The 22943-nt window shown below is 46.7% G+C and overlaps 1 protein-coding gene across 2 annotated transcripts in view; it reads left to right on the plus strand.

Annotated features, from left to right (window-relative positions):
* LOC117395037 (IQ motif and ankyrin repeat domain-containing protein 1-like) overlaps positions 1 to 22943 on the plus strand; it is a 35125-nt gene continuing 12182 nt past the window's right edge. Inside the window, exons 1-7 of one of the 2 annotated variants that reach the window (XM_033993879.3) lie at positions 1 to 110; positions 5859 to 5945; positions 6238 to 6372; positions 10013 to 10146; positions 10794 to 10958; positions 11543 to 11734; positions 12023 to 12148. In XM_033993879.3, coding sequence (XP_033849770.3) covers positions 5861 to 5945; positions 6238 to 6372; positions 10013 to 10146; positions 10794 to 10958; positions 11543 to 11734; positions 12023 to 12148 — 837 coding nt within the window. In that variant the 5' untranslated portion in view covers positions 1 to 110; positions 5859 to 5860. Of the gene's footprint in view, positions 111 to 3898; positions 4515 to 5858; positions 5946 to 6237; positions 6373 to 10012; positions 10147 to 10793; positions 10959 to 11542; positions 11735 to 12022; positions 12149 to 22943 lie in introns of those variants that run through there. The other variant, XM_033993878.3, reaches the window with a different exon arrangement.

Consider the following 22943-nt stretch of genomic DNA (forward strand, 5'->3'; position numbering starts at 1 on the left):
AGATGAACCAGACGTAAGAAATCAATTGTCTACAGACATTCTGACTATCAAGACTGCATCCGCTTCAGATCAACGAAGCAAATGATCCAGTAAATAAGACCTAAAGAAATGTAAGTACACAAAACAAGCCTATTTTATAATGTATTTTACTGTTTCTATTTTCTTTTTAATTATGGCAGTAAAAAAATACAAATTTAGTCAGTCGTTCAATTCAGAGCAGTGCATGAAAATGTAGTCCTAATTAATAACTAGAATTTAAAAACAAAAATGATACCTTTTGCAAATTGGTCTTGAATACCATGGCTGTGATGACTAAGGTACACTGCTCTATTAGCATCTCCACATCCATGCACTTTATTCACCGACATATGCATACCTGGTGGCGCAGTGCCATCTTATAACCGTAACTCCACCCCTTATGCAAATCAGGGTGTCAGAGTTCAGGCACATACCATTGGTGCTCAGCCACACACTAGGACCAATGAGGACAGACAGATAACAACCAATCACAGGGGAGACACAGAACGCACACACGCTGGCTAGAATTACACAGGCACAGACAAAGGTAAACAAAGCAGTGGTGGAAAATACAGGGGGAGACGGACGACACAATTACAGCACAAGAACCACAAACACACAATGAATGTAACACTGACAGCTGAAATGACAGTATATACGGATAGCTACATTATTAACAATATGCATAATAATATCTACTGGGTTGATAATAATAATAATAGCTACTCCGTATTTATTCTTGGAAACCTGTTAAAAAATGTTGTTTATTTTACAAATTAATAAAGAATATAACCAAAGATATTAATAGATATTAATATAATAGCTTTGACATAGCTTCAAAAGTCTCTTCAGCATTATCTATCCGAATGATATGTCAAAAGTAGAAAACTTGTTTTGGCTGACTGTGCTGATACACTGTATTTCTGCACATGCACAATTTTCAGACCATGCTCAGAAAATAGTAATTTTCATAATAATGGAGTGATCCATGCATTTGTGTTTATGTACTGTATTCCCTGGTGTCTGTTTGTGTTTGCCTGCTGTGTGTGATATTCCCTCCCAGCTGTATTCTGCCATTGCTTGTTTACCTTTTGTGTGTGAGTGCAACCTACTGTTTGTATGTATGCCCTGGTCTGTTCCCATTGGTTGTTATCTGTGCGTCCTCATTGGTTGTTGTTTGTCTATGCCCATCGGTCCTTCTGTGCGGCTGAGGGCCAATGGGATGTGTCCAAAGCCTGGTACCCTATTTGCATGAAGGGGTGGGCTAAATCTATAAGACCTCACTGCAGCCATAGCGGACAGAGCAGTGGCCTCTGAGTGGGTGCTGGAAATAGCGTCCAAATTAATTAAAGATCGGAACTTAGACAAGCGTGTCTTCTCCATTTTCTGCCTTTGGCAAAACGCTACACTGGTGTTAGAGGGGGATCAAGTATGACACACCTGCGCATCAAGCAGGAGTGGCTAGGAGATGGAGAGACAAACAGCGAGGTGGAACGACTGTCCCAGCACATCCAGGAACTCGAGACGGAGCTCGTCCGGATGGATGAACAAGTCAGGAGTCACTCTGAGAGACGTGGTCATCAGCAGCAGAGCGCACGGGGCCAGTCTGCAGCTTCCTTGGCCTTGCATCCTATTATCGGAAGTTTGTACAGGGGCTCGCTACCATCGCCAGCCTCCTGCACCGCCTCCTGGACAAAAAACGGCAGTTCCAGTGGGCTTCTGAACACGAGGTCGCCTTCTCCAATCTGCGCCATGCCCTAACCAGCGCTCCTGTGCTCGCAGCTCTGTCCACAACAGCCCCCTTCATCCTGGACACCAACACCAGTATCTGTGTGGTGCTGTCCCAGGGCACCCCTGAAGACGGCGAGAGAGTCGTGGCGTACTTCAGCCGTGGCCTCAGCAAAGCAGAGCGCCATTACTGTGTGACCTGGTGGGAGCTATTGGCGGTATTAAAAGCCATCAAACACTACGGCCCCTACCTCTGTGTTCGTCCGTTTGTGCTCTGCACCGATCACGCCGTGCTGCAGTGGTTGCTACGGTTCCGAGAACCTGAAGGACAGGTAGCCCGCTGGCTCAAAATGCTCCAATCCTATGAGCTGGACAGCACCGGCCAGGAGTGAAGCACGGCAACGCTAACGCCCTGTCCAGACGACCATGCAGCGAGGTGGGGTGCAGATACTGCGATCGCCAGGAAGCCAGGAAGAGAGAGGCACTGGAAGAGGAAGGGGACACGGTGACAGTGAAAGAGATATAACCCCTTTCCTCTGCTGAGTGGCAGGAGCAGCAGAGGCAGGACCCCGAGCTTGGCCTGCTGATGAAGTGGAAGGAAGAGGACCGGCAGCCCATTTGGTCTGAAGTAGTCCCTCTCTCTCAGCCTGTGAAGGGGTTACCGCATTCTGCAGGAGGGCGTCCTGTACCGCTGATGGTAAGTCCCGTCCACGGACGAATGCTGCCTGCAACTAGTGGTGCCTGTCTCGCTCCAGCACGTTGCACTCCAAGCCAACCACAGCTTGCCAGGGGTAGGGCACTTCGTCATCAACAAAACACTGGCTCTCCTCCATGACCGGTACTACTGAGGACGCTGCCGCAGTGATGTAGAGACCCACTGCCGGCGGTGCGATGACTGCACCACCAAGAAAGGCCCTGGAGAAAAGTCGCACGCCTCCCTACAGCAGCACCAGATTGGTGAACCAATAGAGAGGGTGGCCATCGATGTCATAGGCCCTTTCCCCTCCTCCGACAGCGGGAACCGGTTTGTTTTGGCAGCGGTAGAATACTTCATGTAGTGGCCAGAAGCCTACGCGTTGCCCAACCAGGAGGTGCAGACGGTGGCGGACGCGCTCATCAGTGGGTTCTTTTTCCAGTTCAGGGTTCCCCAGGAGCTTCACTCAGACCAAGGGCGGAACTTTGAAAGCAAGGTCTTTGGCAATGTCTGCAAGTGGCTGGGGATCAGAAAAACCTGCACCACGCCCCTCAACCCTCAATGCTCTGCACCCAACTGGCCTTCACCACCAGTGAGCACCAACAGGATTGGGATCTGCACTTGCCGCTGATACTGCTGGCTTTTCGCACTGCAGTGCAGGAGTCCACCCGCTGCACTCCTGCCCTGTTAAGGAGCTGTGGACGCCAGCTGCAGTCCCGTAAGGGCAACTGTCAGGGGTAAAGGAGCCGCCAGGGATGGAATACGCCCAGCACCTGAATAGTGCTCACAAGCTGCCATGATCCAGTAGTGACGGAACTACGACCTATGGGAGAGAGGATGCCACTTTCAGCCTGGGGAGAAGGAAGGGACGGTCTCCCAAACTGGACACACCTTGGGTGGGACTGTGTACCGTGCTGCAGCGAGTGGGTGAGGTGATCTACCGGGCATGACCGGGTAAATCCTACCGGGTAGGATTTGAACCGGGGACCTCCTGGTTACAAGCCCTTTTCTTTAACCACTGTTCCACACAGCCTCCTACTGGACCACACAGCATGCTGTGTGTGTTATTCCCTCTCCACTGTATTCCGCCATTGCTTGTTTACCTTTTGTGTGTGAATTCCCGTACCATGTATCCTGCTGTTTGTTTCTCTGCCCTGGTCTGTTCCCATTGGTTGTTATCTGTGCGTCCTCATTGGTGGTTGTTTGTCTGTGCCCATTGGTCCTGGCGTGTGGCTGAGGGCCAACGGGATGTGTCCAAAACCTGGTACACTATTTGCATGAAGGGGCAGGCTAAGCCTAGAAGGCGCTGCAGTGCCGTTTAGATGTGGTTGCTGCAGGAAAGAGTTGAAGCAGACAAAGCAGTGGTCTCTGAGTGGGTGCTGGAAAGAGCATCCAAATTAATAAAAGATTGGATCTTAAACAAGTGTGTCCAGGGAAACGCTACAATAATTACATACTGTCATAATTTGAAAATGTTGCCATTCTCTTCCAAAAAAATCAGCGAAATTTGACACTGCTGCATTGACTCTCAACAGAAAAACATATCCCACAATCCCTTGCGCGCACCGTGACGGACGTAAAGGCGGAGTCCTCAAAGCAGAGAGAAATCATTTTTAATTAGTTCTGTTACAGTTTTACATACTTTTAATGTAAGGTTGCCAATACCTTTGTAATGAACAAATATTTTAAATTGCTTAAGTGTTTTTATTTTTTATTTTTATATAGATTGTTAAACTTTTGGGTTTTGGTCTTTGTCATATTAATAGTGGCTAATGTTCACTAAATGATTGTATTTAACATGTTTTTTTTCAATTATCTTAAATTAAGTGTAGGGTGCCAATACTTTTGTATGCCAATGTATGTATAAATACGTAAGTGCAAAGTGGTCTCCCGACCCCGTAGTCCTATTTTGGCAGCAGTTTCTTTGGTTGTGCCTGGCTGCGGCACCTGATTGCACTGCTTTGCTTCCTGCATCAACAGTTGCTATGGAGACGAGTTGTTGTCTCGTAACAGTTTATAGAAAACTCTGTTTTAGTAAAAACCAAAACAAAAGTTTCTGAGAACTGATATGCAGGTAAACGTGTTTCTTATTTTCATGTTTGAATATTTATTGTTTGTTTAGACGTATATAGGAATTGTAAGTACCACAACGTAGTATTGTGGTTGAATAGTATATTAACAAAAACAAAAGAAAAATGAATTATGTTTTGTAGGTAAACTGGTCCCGAATACTATTTATTTATTTTGTATACAGTTTAACATGCTACAGAACTACTGTATGCCTATTGCGTAGCAATTTGTGTAAACAATTTAACGGTTTTTTTCATTTACAGTCCTTGTGATTGTTTGTCACTGTTTTACTGTTCTTTCCCTAATCATTCAATGTACGTGTACTGTAACGTTTTCGGTTCCCGCAGGCATGGGTTTCTCACAGGCGGAGGTGGGACACCAAACCGGGGCTTCCCGCACTGAAGCATATCGCCGATAGCGCTGTACAAAAGAGCCAGCTCCCTTGCAGGAGCATATATCGGGCTTCATATTTGATTGCGTCACCTACCAACCCTGACCCCTACCCCCTACCCCTACCCCTACCCCCTACCCCCTACCCCCGTGCACGCTACAGTACTTACACAATGGTATCGTTTACTGCAGTTCACGGGATGATTTCAATTTAAATAGTTAAATAATCGCAAAAAGCATCAGTCCACTTTAAAAAGGGAAGAATATCTTATCTATCCATACATCGATCTGTTTGCATCTCTGGTTGGATTTTTTTTAACAGGGGTAGCTCATTGATGTGACCTAAGCTACAGAGCATATTTTGATTTCCAGATTTATAACAGCAATTAAAAACTTTGCTGCCCATGTACCTGTAATAAACAGAATTCTTCCTGAAGTTGATTTGGAGTCAAAGTGTTGCCTTCTGACAACCCTTACTGTCATTTTAGACTTTTTTTACAGACAGAAAGAGACCAAAAAGACTCACACTGTTAGATGTTTGGGTTTGATAACCTTATAGAAAGGGCTCTATTTGAATTCTATTACTAGTGACTGTATTTAGATCTGCTGCTGTTTAAATCAGTTGAATAGATGCCTATATCTGACTGGGTGGTGCCCAGGACTGCAGCACTGAAAGGGGGCCCTGGTGGTGTGTGCACTGTACCTGATTGTTAGATAGTCATTATTATTTTTCAGTGTTTAAAAACAGCAGCTGTTTTACCATCCTTTTATCTCTGGCTATACTATACCTGGTTTGATGTTTTCTAATATGCTTTACCATACCTCTCTGGGCTTTACAATCCTTACCTGTGCTTAACCATGCTTTCACTATGCTTTTATTTGGTAAACTTGTATTAAGGGAAAACACTCTAATTTAACATAAACGGGATTACTAATAAATATTTTGTTTTTGTTAAAGATATGATCTCCGGAAAGGCTAAAGCACTCCCAGGGAAAGGGGTCGGAAAGACCCCTATGAAGCAGTCAACCCAGGCAAAGAAACCAGGTACTAACCAGATAATCATTTGCCCCTGACTGTACTTGCAGAGAGAAAACACAATAGTTCTAAATGGGTAACGTAAAAATAATGAATGAGTGACTTTGGTGACAGATGACGTCACTTATTTTTGTTTCACGGAAAAACATTGTAGTTGCTGCAATGAGCTCTGAATTAAAATCTTGGTGAAGCCGCTATTGTTATGTAACTGCTACAAGCTGGTCATTGAAATATTAAAAAAATAACATTATTTTGTACGTATGTGTGTGTGTGTGACATGTTTGCTCTTTTTCTCCCTCAGTCCCAGGACAGCGGGCAAACACGAAAAACAATTCAGGCCAAAAGGCAGTTTCCAAAAGTGCATCAAAAATCACAACAGAAAAGAAGGGTGCTGAAAAGGGTGTCAAAGCAGCAAGCACAGCTGGGATCAAAAAAGGTACATTTCCACGAAACATGCCATTTCTTGAGATAAGAAAGTGACTCCCTACTGTGTGTGTAGTCTGGACAGATATTGTTTAGATAAAGCACAATTTGGGGACAAAAAAATCAAGCACAGCCACTTTAACATCTTGAAACTTATTCCCAGAGGAACTATAATTCAGTTTTTCATCCAATATATATATGCTCATTAAGAATGTTGTATTTGGAATACTGGCTCAACACATGAAAAGTGTTATGAGTGTCAATACCCTTGCCCCTTTGTACTATAGTGCATTGCTGATGTAATGCCATTAAAGATCATTTGGTAAGGGAATGTTTGGGAATCGCCAGAGGTCAAATTATGGAATTGAGAAAAAGGATCTTAAAGAGGCAAGCTTTCAGCTACACCTGTTTCAATTCTATAACATGAAGCAGTTGAAAGGTCACAATATTACATCATTTCTCAAGACCAGGAAAGAAAAAAATGCATCTTAACAACACAGGCATGCAAGTGACAGCTAGTTAGATTATATATAAATGATTATGTCAACATTTGAGTAACTGAACTTATAACCATTCGGAATGATTGCAAACATAAAAATGAAGGGGAGGGGTAAAGGGTAGGGCTCCAAATTGAAAGTAAAATAATACTTACACAGATCAACAGAGTACAAGTTTGAATGTGATGTCAGGTTATAATAAAATAAAAATAATAACTAAAGAAAAGAACACAGCACGTTTTAAAATGAACACAGAAAATGTGAACACAGAAGTGCAAGGCCAGTAAGAACATGTAGAGCCTGTGTGCAGACTTTACTCATCTTGAACATGCTGACTCTCAGAAAGAAAGGCTAAGAGAGGCAAAACAAATATCAGCAAAATCATCCTCACCAGTCTGTGGTATTTATATTCAGCTCCCAGAGTATAGCCAGTGTATAGTTGGTTTACTGTGTATAGAGTGTGTTCAATTTATTGTTAGTATTTAAAACTTGAGGGGGACAGCCAGAAACATATGATAGTGTAGTGTGCACAGGGGTAGGGGTCAGGGCTGGTAGGTGACGCAATCTAAACATGAACACATAAGCCTGATATCTGCTCCTGCAAGGGAGCCCAGCTCTTTTGTTCAGTGGTATCAGCACTACTCTTCAAAGCGGGAGGTCCTGGGTTCACGTTCGACTTCCGCCTGTGAGAAGCCCCTGTTTGCATGAACTGAGGTCTGCCACATTGGTGTCAGAAGTGGACGTAGGTACCCCTGCATGCACTTGGAAGCCTGTAGCCTGGTGAGCAAGTCTGAGGGTGGACTTGAGGCTGGTAGGGGAGAGTGTAGCGTACACAGGGGTAGGGATCAGGGCTGGTAGGTGACGCAATCTAAACATGAACATATAAGCCTGATATCCACTCCTGCAAGGGAGCCTGGCTGTTTTGTACAGTGGTATGGGCACTATGCTTTAGAGCAGGAGGTACCATGTTCGCATCCGACCTCCACCTGGGCGAAGTCCCTGCTTGTGGGAACCTAGATTCGCCACAATGTGTTCCGCAAATACTCAGATCACAATTACACTTTATCAGTACAAGACTTTTGCATATAGAAGTCTCCTAAAGCTTTTTACGTCTTCAGCCTCCTTCAAAATGGGTGTAAAGCAGTCCAGCGGAGTGGAGCCCTGGTGTGCAAATGCTGACTTTCTCTGGGAATGTCAAAATTCACACTTGTTTGCGCCCCAATCCTTATAATTTAGTAGATGACAGTAGATCTTTTTAAGTAAAACATTATTAGCTGATAACAAGCAAAAAAAAAGGGTTAATGGTTAATCATGATGTACCGTAGTATCAGATAATTACAGTATATGCTCATATGGTGTAAATTGTAGACTATTTTTAGTATGGTATAGATAGCTGACTTTTTTATGCTTAGCTTATGTCCCCTTTCTGCTACTTAAAACCAATGTAACATTTTAGAAAGCCCTAGACAAATTAATACCGTGTAATAATGTAACCATGTTAAATTGTTGGTCCTCCCATTATCCTATTATGCCATTTCACATACAGATTATGAGACAGTCTCTTAACTAGAAGGGTATTTTCATTAACACGCAAAGTCTTTAATAAGAAAACTCCCTGATCAGTAAGAATGAATTCATGTGTGAAATTCTTTCACTTTTATAAACATTCTATCCAGTTCCGGATGCTTCACACCATGAAACCATGCCAAATTTGAAAACAGAATCTTTCACAAAACAGAACTTTAAACACATATTCTAAAGCTGTTTGCCGTCTTTTCTCTTATGGTCTCCAAAATTAGGATCAAATAGTGCATGGTTTACAGAGGTTTATAATTACCTACTTTTGACTATCAATACGTAAAAATGTATATATACATACACACACATTTATAGGGTGCTGCTAAACTCAAGGACACCAAAAGACACTAAAGGACACATATTCAAGTGTGAATGACAGTGTTTTCTTGTTTTTAAAGTGTAAAGGACATAGTTTTTTTAACAGAAAAGTGTGAAGGACAGGGTTTTTTCAACTTTAATAATGTGCCCTTTGGTGTCCTTCAGTTTAGTAGCTCCCAATTTATTTTTGTAGCAGGGCTTCCTCTACGTCCTTGTATAAGACCCACTTCATTCCGGGCTTCAGCTTGCCTTTTGGTTTCATATAATTAACATAACAAAGCCAAACACAGTGTGCTGTGAGGTGACTAAAGGGACATATTCTTAGTCATGACTACCATTCTCTTTCATTCCCTTCTTCCAATTAAAGTCACCATAGTCATAGCAAAAGGCCAAATTAACCCACCAGTGTGTAGAATAGTTGATTACATATTAATATCCACTGCAGAGGATTTTGGGGCTATTACTATTTTATTTATTGATTTGTTGGTGTGTAGAATGGTTGATTACATTTCTTAGATATTAAAAATACAGCTTTGTGATTTTTCTGTTTCCCTGTTAGTTTTATGTAGAAGTATACATAGGCCATGGTCACCCTGTGTACTGCTCAGAGATTTGAAAACTTGTAAGACCACAAATGAAGCATTGTCCCGTGTGGGAGATCCAGTTAGGTAACAGCTGCCAGTGTCAGGAGATCTTTATCTGCCTTGAGTGAATTGTGCTGCCAGTGTTATACTTAGTGACTGAAGCTGCAGGCATTCCTGCTTGATAACTGCTGACAGTGACAGGTAAGGGCACTTGACGAAAGGCAAGGTCACTGCAGAGGATTTTGGGGCTTTTACTATTTTATTTAATGATTTGTTTTTCTTTTAGGTGCCTAAGAAAGCAATGAAAATGCTATTTGAACTTTTATCTATACATAAAATGGATTTCAAACAGGACAGTCTTTTGGGCATCTACAATCTAGTGCCTAATCTGTATTCTCTCCCTACACAACTATCTCCTAGCTGGAGACTGCATTTGGTATCTTGTCTCTACCTGATATTACACTGCCCTCTAGTGGACATTACCCCACTAGGAACTCTGAGCAAGGAGTCCTCAGGTGTTTGCTCTTTACATTGAATCTGACTGGAAGAATAATAGGCCGGTACTGCTTTTTATCTTCTTTGCTCACGTTGCTAGTGCTGGGAAATGGAGTCCAGCGATGCAGTTTTTGAACCTGTTAATTGACCAATTAGTTTGATTATTATTTTTTGGTTCCAGAGGTAAGCCGTGAAGAAAAGGCTGCCCTCTCAATCCAGTGCGCATTCCGTAAACACCTCGCCAGGAAGGAGTTGGCCAAGAGGAGGAAAGAGAAGGTGGAATATGAAGAGTTAATGGACCGTCTAGAAAAGGAGGTGAAGAGAGTGGCATTGTATTTATTATATGTATTAAATTAAACTGTTTAGTACAGTGGTTCTCAAACTGTTTGGACCGTTCCCCCCCCTTCCTATTGCCTGTTGTGCTTGACTCCCCCCCTTCACACACATGTACATATACGTTTTATAATCATTCATTCTGATTGATGCTTACTGCAATTAGCCGAAGCATCAGTGCCAGCACCATCTCAAAACACCCTAGTCTTATAGTTAAACACACACATTTGAAGCTACTTACTCTAAGTATTTGGTATGTCTTCTACTGCATTTCCTACCTCAAGTTTGAGGTAGTCTAAACAACATGAAATCAATTAGTAAACTATTCATTACCATTAATTAAGTAATAAACCGGTGGCCACCCAGTAATACCTTAGTAAACATGTTTAACTAGAAGTATCCTGAAATACATGGAAAAAACATAGCAAAATGCAGTAAAACATGATAAAAGCAGAGGTCAAAGTGGTAGTGTTCTTTTAGGTAATGTGGAAAATAAATAAATACATACATGAATTAGCTAACACTTCAAGCAGAGTGGCACCAGTGCCTCCCTCTCCAAGCACTCACTGTCCTGAGCTCCTGGCCTGCTCTGTGGTTCATGAGAATGATGAGGCTGTTGCTTGTTCCAGGCGTTCGTTGCAATGGTGCGGAGGGAACAGGAGGAGGCGGAGCGGGAGAGACAGAAGGAGGAGGATGAGAGGAAGAAGAGGCGGGAGGAAGAGAAGCAAAGGAAGCGGATCCTGGAAGCAGCCTTTGAGGGGGATGTGGCAGAAATCCTGGCTGTGCTGAAGGAGGCAAGTGCCCTCCAGTAACAACACGCTGGATACCATGCAGATATTTCACAGGAGCATGGGGTCCAGTCAGTGTGGAATGTAGCATGCCTTTTACACAGAAATGAATCTGTCTGACTCAGGTACCATGGGATAATTTTAGATTTATCCATGATTATCCCTAAAACAGGTTATTGATGATCCCCCAGTGCTGAAAAAGGTTCCAATAAAATCATCAGTGTTGTAAATTGATCAAATCAGCCCCTTACCATGAGGCTTGCAAAAAAGAAAACAGGCTGTATTCTGAAACTGTTTGGAATTTGGGGCATTTAATTGCAGAGTAATTTATCAATTGAGATTAATTAATTAATTAATTGATTGAGATTTCCATAACATTTTTTTTAAAAAAACTTATATTTCTATTTTTACTGTATTTCAAAAACACAATTTCAAAACACTCAATCAGAATTACAAAGTGCGACTATAAGAAATTGTAAGAAATGTCTACTTCGATATTGCTAAAGCTAAACCCACTGTTTTTTTGTGTTTTTTTAATTTTAGCCTTTGCTTCTTTAACTCTAAGCGTGTTTGTTTTTATCTACTGTCAGATGTTGGACTTAGACGTGGATATGGGTGTGGGGTTGGACAAGTTGGGGAAGAAGCAGCGACTGCACAGCCGATTAAAGATGATTGAGTGTAGCGACCCTCATGGGAACACCCCACTCTCAGAGGCAGCAGGGGGTGGGCATCCGGAGGCTATCACACTGCTGGTAGAGAACGGGGCCGACATCAACACCAAGGCAAGCCCACACACAGAATAATACATTTACTCTACATTGAAAAGGAGTGGGCAATAATGCATATTCAAACATAGACAGGTTTAAAAATATGTTCTAAAAAACATGACACGTATCCTGGAAGTAGTCCCAGCTGAGATCATAAGCACATAAGAAAGTCATTGGGCCCATCAATGCTTGTTCTTTCAGAAATTATAGGGTGCAAATTTTACACTCTAAAAAGCATAATTACCCAGAATTTGGCATATTTAACTATTCCACCTGCTACATTTTTAGTTTTTCTTTTTTTAGGGTGCCTTTGGGAGGACACCCCTGTACCGAGCAGCTTTCGGGGGTCACCTGAGAGCAGTTCAAACCCTCCTGCAGCTTGGGGCAGACCCAAGGGTGTACGCAGATGATGGCAACACACCTGAACAGGTAACTTTTTATAAAATAAATATCAGGAATACATTTTTTGTGTTTTGAAGTCTGTAGGCTGGAGCTTGCATTTGTTGGTGTTTGGGGTCCCAGATTGTATATATGTGATTATGCCACCATTCTTTGAATAGTTACTAGTTACTCTGAGAAGAAACAAAACAGAGAGATTGTCAGATGAATACAGTATAGGGATAGTTCCCTTTCAAGAACCTTGTTACCCGACCCGAGCCCGACGGGACCCGGGTTGGGTTCGGGTCGGGTCGGGGGTAGTGTGTTATCAGTGAGTGGATTATGGCGTTTTTAATTTTTTTTTTTTGTAAAATTTAGTCGTTGCCAATTAGTTTTTATTATTTTCTCCCCAATTTGAAATGCCCAATTATTTTATTATGCTCAGCTCACCGCTACCACCCCTGCGCTGACTCGGGAGGGGCGAAGATGAACACACGCTGTCCTCTGAAGCGTGTGCCGTCAGCCGCCCGCTTCTTTACACTCTGCGAACTCACCGTGCAGCCGCCTCAGAGCTACAGCGTCGGAGGACAACGCAGCTCTGGGCAGCTTACAGGCAAGCCCGCAGGCGCCCGGCCAGACTACAGGGGTCGCTGGTGTGCGGTGAGCCGAGGACACCCTGGCCGACCTAACCCTCCCTCCCCCAGGACGATGCTCGGACAATTGAGCGCCGCCCCCTGGAAGTTCCCGTCCACGGTCGGCTGTGGAATAGCCTGGACTCGAACTCGCGACGTCCAGGCTATAGAGCACATCCTGCACTCTAGCGAGCGCTTTTACTGGATGCGCCACTCGATGGCGTTTTTAATTTTAAGTGAGTATTTTTTTCTTCCTCTGTGCTTCCTAAGACTCTGTGCTTCCTAAGACTCACTTCCTGCTTCACGATTTTCGAAAAACCACTCACCATGCACCATAGGTTCTTTGAGAAATTACCTCTCTTAATATCATCTCCCAAACCCGCTTAATCGTTTTGTGCAGCCTGTCAGCAGACAGCAGACAAAGTAACCACAGGATAGAATTAATTTCCAACACAACTAACAACCAATAATCATTTCGGCTGATAAACTGACATTTTGTGCAGCCAGTCAAAGGCTGCGTGGGCGGTCATAACAGGGTAGAGTTTAGTTACAAAACACCAACATCAGCAAATTTTAACATAGTCTTACACAAATGCACACAAAAACACCAAGTGCAACGCCTAATTGATAGCTCTCATCAGTCGACAATTCATACCTTTTTTAGATAATGACACAAAGTGTTTCATTCCAAAGTGTTGTGCTGTAGTAAACTATATGCATTTGTTTAAATGTAAAGAACGATTAAATGTACAGTATTAAAACACTGCTCTTTAATTCACAGTTAGTTTTCTTTCTTTTTTCTCTCACACTCGTAATGTGCTGTCATAGGCAAATGTGAAACTCGGTTTATATCATGTCCCACTTTATATCAAGAATTATTCCTGCATGACAATCATGATATAAAGTGGGTTCATCTGTATATAGGCTGATGGAGTAACAAAGTTTTGAAGAAGCCTGTTGTTGTCTACTTTCAAATTATGCAGTGTTGGATTACTAGGAAAGGAAGTAATACTCTACACTGAAAGTAGTTAGTTTCAATAGTGTATGTTTGGAATATATTTGTGGAGATGGTTGGGTCGGGTATGCAAATATTTCAAATGCCTCGGGTTCGGATCTGGTTTTAAATTTAGGCCCTAGCAGACCTCTACCGTATGGGTATTTACTTCTTGTAGACCCCCGAAACCTGAATAAGATATATCAAAGCTGCTCGCAGAGCCTGTGACGCAGTCAGAGCCCGCCCCCAAGGGCATAAAAGTACTGGGCTCACAGACCGCACCATTTGTCCTTTCGAGACTGACCTGATGGACAAGCCTTGTTCAGATAAGTACTTACCTCTATCTGCTATATATTTTGCATTTATTGTGTTTTTACACAAAATGCATGTGATATTAAAATAACCGCTGTAATAGTTTTCACTAATTACGCATCATTTGTGCACTACAACCTGTTGCTTGTTACATTCCACTGCGGCCTTGTGCCTCGCATGAAGCTAGTTGCTTAGTCGCTCCTTCCCAGGGATCCAGCAATGTAAGTCGGCTGACTTATGCTCTCCCTCCAGGCTGCTTAGCTCCGGCTGGAGTTATTATTTCTCGTTTTATTATGAGACAATATTTACTGTAATATTTTATTACTGTTTGTAGAGAAGTTTCTCTTTTCTGTTTCTTTTACACAGACTACACGCAGGCCGATAAGCAACGTGGTGGTTTGCACACGTACAGTGAGAGAAGCTGCTGGGCTCAGCAGCACTGTGTAGGATCAAGATATGCACTTCAGGTGTTGATTGCTTGCAATCTCATCCACTGTATCTTGATGCCGCTTTGGTGCTTTAGCATCACCATTACGAAGGCTGTTAGTACCATCTAACAAGCAGGCTTCCCGCAGTTTCATGTGTTTAAGACTGAGTGGTTTTGCCAGTGGCTTGTGCATTGCTGTCCATGGTGACTGTAAACCGGTGGACCCGTACCGTATGGTACCATAGTCACCGACCCGCTGCTTTCCCGTACCGGTACCAAACCGTGACCGACCTGGTGCTAAAGTCACCAAACTGGTACCGGACCAACTTGTTACCGCCCCAGGACGGTTCCGGTTCCGACCCGGTAGTGTACTGTACCGACCCGGTGCTAAAGTCACCGAACCGACCCGGTTTCTACCTGGTCCTACACGGCCCGCTACCGACCGGTGCTCACGCCCCCGGTCTGGTACCAAACCGGTTCTATTTGGGTCTTCACCCGCCCGGTTGCGGTCTATAAGCAGATTGAGGCAGCACCTGTACATCTATATACTGTACACTGCATTGCTTGCTTCTTCCATCAGGCCTGGGTTTTATCCCTGTGAGACATGCAAGGCCAGCCTGCCTGTTGAGGACAAGCACGGCAGATGCTCTTCCTGTCTGAGACCAGAGTACGCCAAGGAATCACTGGTGAACTGCAGTTTCTTCGAGTTTTGTGCACATTTCTCTCTCGCAACTCTACAGAGCACTCTGCATCCCTTACTTCTGCACAGCGCTCTTCCCCATCACCCTCTGTTAGAGAGGTGGCTGCATCCTCACCCCATGGCTGTGTGCCAAAGGAGACTGTATTCACGGTCTTCCTCATCTTCCTCTGCTTCTCCTTCTCCTCCCCCGAGGAAGAAGAAGAAGAGTCGGCGTTCCAAACGATCGGCGGACTCAGAGCAGATGGAAAAGCTCTGGGCAGCTGTTTCCCACTGTCACAAAGACGGCCAGAGTGGGTGGCGTCAGACCAGAAGCAGGGAGTAAACAGACAGAGACTTGGGGTTTTGGTGGAGCTGAGCGAATGGTTTCGCTCAGCATTTAATAAAACAGCACAGAAAATAAAAGGTTGGAACACAACAAAACACTGGACACGGCACTTGCGCCAAAATAAACAGACATACAAAACGACTAAACACTAACACACAGGTGAAACGGAGACGAACAAACACGGTGAGTACAAACAAAACACTTATTATATTTACGCTCTTATTTTACTCCTTCTCTCTCACCCGTTCTCCACTCTCTGAACACCTAACCCTCACTGAGTGAAAATGTGCATCTATATATACTGTTGTGCTGGGATTCAATTACTAATTAATTATTCACTTGAATCCCAGCACGTGAATTAATTCTGTGCAACCCCGTGCTCACATATTACATTTAACCAGCACGTGAAGTGATTTGTGCTCTCCTCGTGCCTAAATACAAATCTACACTTTAAATACACGTGAAACACAGACCCGTTTATATCCCGTGTACCAATCTATACACCAACATTTACACACGCAACATACAACACATAACACAAATGCACACAGGGGCGGGGTGCTTTGCCACATATACCCCCCCTTGTGCGCAGCACACATGGCCTCAACGGCCACCTCCCCCCTTAAAAATCCAGCAGTCCAGGACAAAGTCTCGGGCTGGGAAGGGAGGCTTCAGTGGGCCCATGGCTGGCCATGCTGTCAGCACCCCTACCGGTAGTGGCACGGCTGACAGCCTGTTGGTCCCGTCCTGCAGCGAAAAAGCTGCGGGGGCAGGTGGTCCCCCGACCTCCCCCTTCTTCGTAGCCGGCAGCTCCCTCCTGTGGGGCTCCGGCCACAAGAACTCCTGCAGCGAAACTGCTGCTGGGGAAAGTGGTCTCCAGACCTCGTCCCCCTTCTTTGTAGCCGGTAGCTCCCTTTGGTGGGGCTCCGACCACAGTACTGCCGGCAGCGAAGAAGCTGCAGTGGGAGCAGGTCTCCGGACCTCCCCCACGATCTCCGGCAGCGAAACTGCTGCAGTGGAAGCAGGTCTCCGGACCTCCCCCACGATCTCCGGCAGCGAAACTGCTGCAGTGGGAGCAGGTCTCCGGACCTCCCCCACGATCTCCGGCAGCGAAACTGCTGCAGTGGGAGCAGGTCTCCGGACCTCCCCCACGATCTCCGTGGCCGACAGCTCCCCTTGGTGGGGTTCCGGCCACAGTACTTCCTGCTGCGATGCGGAGCAACTAGCAGCCCCAGGCGATGCGGCACGGCTGGCAGCCCCAGGCGAGGGTGAAGCGTGGCAGGGAGTCAGGACCAGCCGGGATGCGGGTGTTGGCCCTCTTCTCGGCCTCTGCGACCAGGCGATTCTTACCCATGCTTCCCTCAGCAGCCTATGCAAGGGCTGCGGAGGGCCGCCAGCTTCACGCCCTGGTCTTTCTGGTGAAGGGAGAGGCAGCTCCTGCTTCTCTCCCCCTGATGGTGAGGAAAGTGATACCAGCAGGCATTCATCCTCTGCTGGTGGGGGAAGTGATACCAGCAGGCATTCATCCTCTGCTGGTGGGGGAAGTGATACCAGCAGGCATTCACCCTCTGCTGGTCGACAGGGACCCAGCAGGCATTCACCCTCTGCTGGTGGACATGGCGGAGGCAGAGGCAGCTCCTGCTGCTCTGCTCCTGCCGGTGGAGGTGGCGGAGGCAGAGGCAGCTCCTGCTGCTCTGCTCCTGCCGGTGGAGGTGGCGGAGGCAGAGACAGCTCCGGCTGCTCTGCTCCTGCCGGTGAAGGTGGGAGCAGCGTGTAGTCTCCTGGCGACGGAGGTGGGAGCAGCATGTCGTCTCCCCCTTTTTCAGGGGACTGGTGCTGCTCTGCCTCTCTTGCAGGGGACTGGTGCGGCTCTGCCTCGGAAGGGGAAACCAGCAGGCATTCTTCCTCTGCTGGTGGAGGTGGGACCAGCAGGCATTCTCCCTCTGCTGGCAGCTTGGTTCCTAGGGTTATGGAAGCCCCGACTTTCCTCTCTTTGGGCTGTGGACGCACCGACTCCTCCCTTTTGGGCTGTGGACGCACCGACTCCTCCCTTTTGGGCTGTGGACGCACCGACTCCTCCCTTTTGGGCTGTGGACGCACCGACTCCCCCCTCTTGGGCTGTGGACGTTCGGGCTCCCCCCACTCAGGCGTAGGACGTTCGGGCTCCTCCCACTCAGGCGTAGGACGTTCGGGCTCCTCCCACTCAGGCGTAGGACGTTCGGGCTCCTCCCACTCAGGCGTAGGACGCTCGGGCTCCTCCCACTCAGGCGTAGGACGCTCGGGCTCCTCCCACTCGGGCGTAGGACGCTCGGGCTCCTCCCACTCGGGCGTAGGACGCTCAGGCTCCTCCCACTTGGGCTGTGGACGCTCAGGCTCCTCCCACTTGGGCTGTGGACTCTCAGGCTCCTCCTCATAACTGCAGAAGGGACAGTTGGCGAACAGATGATCCTGGTCGCAGAGGAGGCACCCCGGCGTTGGCTTGTTAGATCGCCGTGGATGTCTGGCCCTTAGGCGGCACTCCTCCTCCCTGTCCTTCACCTCTTTATCCTCCTTCCATCCCATTTTATTTATTTATATATATTTTTTTTTGTAATCCAACACTTTTTTTTTTTTTTTTTCAAAAAAATGCGGTTCCTGCTCTGGCCTGAGTCCTGGAGGCGCTGTCGATCCCTCTTCGGACACCACGTGTCACAAAGACGGCCAGAGTGGGTGGCGTCAGACCAGAAGCAGGGAGTAAACAGACAGAGACTTGGGGTTTTGGTGGAGCTGAGCGAATGGTTTCGCTCAGCATTTAATAAAACAGCACAGAAAATAAAAGGTTGGAACACAACAAAACACTGGACACGGCACTTGCGCCAAAATAAACAGACATACAAAACGACTAAACACTAACACACAGGTGAAACGGAGACGAACAAACACGGTGAGTACAAACAAAACACTTATTATATTTACGCTCTTATTTTACTCCTTCTCTCTCACCCGTTCTCCACTCTCTGAACACCTAACCCTCACTGAGTGAAAATGTGCATCTATATATACTGTTGTGCTGGGATTCAATTACTAATTAATTATTCACTTGAATCCCAGCACGTGAATTAATTCTGTGCAACCCCGTGCTCACATATTACATTTAACCAGCACGTGAAGTGATTTGTGCTCTCCTCGTGCCTAAATACAAATCTACACTTTAAATACACGTGAAACACAGACCCGTTTATATCCCGTGTACCAATCTATACACCAACATTTACACACGCAACATACAACACATAACACAAATGCACACAGGGGCGGGGTGCTTTGCCACACCCACCAAAGAACTGTTCTAGCAGAATTACTGAGTGAACGTTCGGTGCCGCCTACCCCGTCTGTCCCCTTGGGGCCCCAGGGGACTATGGAAGCAGATTGGCCACAGGAAGACTGTGACAAAGACGGCCGGAGTGGGTGGCGTCAGACCAGAAGCAGGAAATAAAACGACAGAGAGGTGTGGTTTGGTGGAGCTGAGCGAATGGTTTCGCTCAGCATTTAATAAACAGAACAGAAAATAAAAAGGTTGTACAAACAAAACACGAACAAAGGACACGCACACGTCGCCAAAACAAAAAGAAAAACAAAACGGACTACACAGACAAACACGGTGAGCTTCTATTTTTCTTATTATTGTTACAATTACCTCCGTCTCCAATCCCGTTCTCCACTCACCGAACACCCAACAACCCCAGTGAGTGAAAACGTGCTGCTTTTATGCAGTTGTATGCACGTGAATTAATTAAAGTGCACTCCCGTGACCACACATTACATTTTAACCAGCACGTGAAGTGATTTGTGCCATCCTCGTGCCTAAATACAAATCTACATTTTTAAATACACGTGAAACACAGACCCGTTTATATCCCGTGTACCAATGACTATGCACCAACATTTACACACAACACATAACATACAACATATAACACACACATGCACACAGGGGCGGGGCACATTGCCACAAGGACATACTAATGAGGTGGGCGAACAGGAGCTGGCGTTTCCATCTGAGGATGTGGAGATCGACGGCACGTCCCCTGTGGTTAAACTCTCCCTGTCGGCAGAGCTTCTACCGCTGATCAAGAGGGCCACTGGAATTTTGCAAGTGCCCTGGCCTACAGAAGGGGAAACAAGGCAGTCCATCTTTGATAAGCCTACCATCTCTCCAGGGTCCCGTGTTTTCTTTTTGCAGTCATCCTGGGATCATCTGGCTACAGCTCCTGCTATTTCCTGGTCAATGGACGCCCATACAGGGTGCACGATGGGGAGAAGCTGGGCCTGGCCCATTTTCCACCAGTAGAGGCTTCAATTGCCACCTTGGTGCAGGCGCCTAATTTAGGGCTCCTGTCCATGGACGCTACCTGCCCCAACAAGCAGTGCCGGGTCTCAGAGGTGATCCTCAAGCTTGCCTATTCAGCCAGTGCGTTTCCCTCATGGCTAGGCAATTATAATAGTATTCTGGTAGCCTACCAGTCCTATTTGCTTAGCTTCCTTTCTGACAGTCACAGGCCCTCACCACAACAGCTGGATGAGCTGCACCTGATTAATAATAACCTGCTTTGTGTGTCAGAGCAGGTTCTAGGCAGGAACCTGGCTGCGCTGGTAGCTGCACGTAGGCAGCTCTGGCATTCCCAGTCACGCGTGCCTGACAAGGACAAAGCACCACTGTTGGATGCCCCTATTACACCAGGGCATACATTTGGTCCCGCGGTGTATGAGATGCTGCAGTGCTCTCACCATGTGTGGGAATCCACGTTCACTTGCTTTCCAAGCAACCACCTCCAGTGTGCAAACCAGCGGCAAACTGACGCCCTAGGTGCCAGAGGTGGTGTTCAGAACTGTACCGAGCCTTTAATAGGTTCTGCCGCCCATCAAGCCACAAGCCGAGTAGCAGCCCTAGGAGTTTGCTGCCACAGGCCCAGGGCCCCTTTTCAGGGAGCCATCTGGAGTATTGGCGTCGGTGCACCACGGTCATCTGGGTGCTTACTACTGTTCACACCAGCTACTCACTGCAGTTCAAGCACACCCCCCTCCCTTTCGGGGCATGAATGTAACATCAATCACGGACCCACAGGATGCTGCGGTGGTGTCTCAGGAGGTAGCAGCTCTGCTGCAAAAATGGGCTATTCACATGATAGACCCCCTCCAGTTGGAGGACAAGGTCTACTCCAGGTACTTCCTAGTGCCCAAGCAGGATGGTGGCCTCAGACAGATCCTCGACCTAAGACAGGTCAACCTGTATCTGAGTCGGAGGAGGTTCAAAAATGTTGACGATGCAACAGCTGTTGCAGTCAATCAGGCCAGGCGACTGGTTCACCACGGTGGACCACAAATACGCCTCCACATCGATTCCACATGTCAATAAAACCAGAGCACAGGAAGTACTTGCGGTTTGCTTTTCAGGGAACAGCGTACAAGTTCTATGTCTTGACATTTGGCCTCTCCCTAGCTCCCTGTGCCTTCTCGAAGTGCATGGAAGTTATCCTGGCTCCTTTGAGACTCAAAGACATCAGAGTGCTCAGTTATCTGGACGACTGGCTCATTTGTGCCATCTCCGGCACAGGCAGAGGCCCACACCCAACTTGTCGCCAGCCATCTTCAACAGTTGGGCCTTACGATGAATCATGCGAAGAGCCAGCTTACACCTTCTCAGACAGCCTCCTATCTAGGAGTGTGCTTGGACTCCAGGTCCATGCTGTTCACTCTGTCGGACAACAGAGTGCATAGAATAGCCTGCCATTTAGAGCTCTTTCAGCTCAATAGAGCGCTCACGGAAATGATGTTCCAGAGACTTCTGGGCTTGATGGCAGCTACCCAGACCCTCCCATTGGGTCTCCTGCACATGCGCCCTTGTCAGGCCTGGTTCAAAAGCAGGATTTTTCAGCCCACATTGAACAGCTACCACCTATTGACAGTGTCTCATCACTGTCTAAAGGCGCTCTCTTGGTGGAAACAGCCTGCCCATCTACGCCTCGGTGTAGTGCTGGTCAGTGTCACCAGAAGGGAGGTTGTCACCACGGACGCGTCCAGCCAGGGCTTGGGCATTCTGTGGAATGGCAGGGGGGCACAAGGTGTGTGGAACCCCTCTTGGCACGGTCTCCACATCAATGTTTTGGAGCTGCAGGCAGTTTACCTGGCCTTGGAGAATTTGTTGCATGAGGTTCGAAGGAGACGTGCTTGTCTGTACAGACAACAGTAGTGGTTTACATCAACCACCAGGGCAGCCTCAGGTCGCCCAGTCTCCATTGTGTGGCCCGCAAGCTGTTGCTCTGGGCACACAAGAACCTTCTCTCACTGCGGGTAGTACTGAACTGGGGTGACAAACTGGGCGGCGGAACACCTCTCAAGGAGAGTTTCCAGCGCCTCAGAGTGGAGGCCTCCCCCCGAGGTGGTTAGCCTCATTTGGTGAGGTTCAAGAGAGCAGAGAAATCTCTTTGCCTCCCAGGAATCAACCCACTGTCCCCCCTGCTTCTCCATAATAGGAGATGGGACCCGCTGGCAGTAGATGCCTTAGCACAGCAGTGGCCGAGGCAACTGATATATGCCTTCGCACTGCTCACCCTGCTCCCGCTGTGTCTGGAGAAAATCAGGCAGGATGGGGCCAAGGTGCTCCTAGTAAACCCTCATTGGCCCAGGAGACTGCTTTTCAACCCTGATGCAGCTCCTGAACGACCAGCCGTGGAGACTGCCCAAGCATCTCAACCCATTGAGCCTGCAGCTCTGAGTCTGCCCCCTGAACGGCTGCATTTGAGCTGCCTGGGTTTGTCCAATAGGGTTATTGACACCCTACAAAATGCCAGAGCAGCGTCCACGCGTTCCCTGTATGGGTACAAGTAGGGCGTCTTTCAGATGTGGTACCTTCCTCATGGGTTTGACCCGACTATCTGTCCCATGGCAGTTATACTGCAGTTATACTGCAGTTTTTGCAGGACCTTTTTGACGAAGGGAAATCCCCCTCCACGTTAAAGGTGTTCGGTGGTTTCAGCCACTTATGAAGAACATTGTTCCTAGCTGGAGGTTAAACGTGGTGCTTAATGCACTCATGAAGCCTCAATTTGAGCCCATGCATTCAGCTGAGCTGAAATATTTATTGCTTAAAGCGGCTTTCTTGCTTACTATCACTTCCACTAAGCAGGAGAGTGAGATGCAGGCATTCTCGGTTTCAAAAGCCTGCTTAATTTTTACAGAAGCCAGAACAAAGATTATGCTCCTAGCAATCCTGCCGTTTTGCATAAGACGATCTTGGCATTTCATGTCAACCAGTCTGTGGAATTAGAGGCTTTCCAACCACCTTCTTTCCAGTCTGACAGGGAGCGACAGCTCTATATGAACTGCCCAGTGCGGGCCCTGGTTGTACTACATTGACAAGATGAAAGATTTTTTGTCTGCTATGGGACTAAGTCCCATGGTCAAGCCCTGTCTAAAC

This window comes from Acipenser ruthenus, chromosome 3 (genome assembly GCF_902713425.1).
Source record: "Acipenser ruthenus chromosome 3, fAciRut3.2 maternal haplotype, whole genome shotgun sequence".
NCBI classification, from domain to species: Eukaryota; Metazoa; Chordata; class Actinopteri; order Acipenseriformes; family Acipenseridae; genus Acipenser; species Acipenser ruthenus.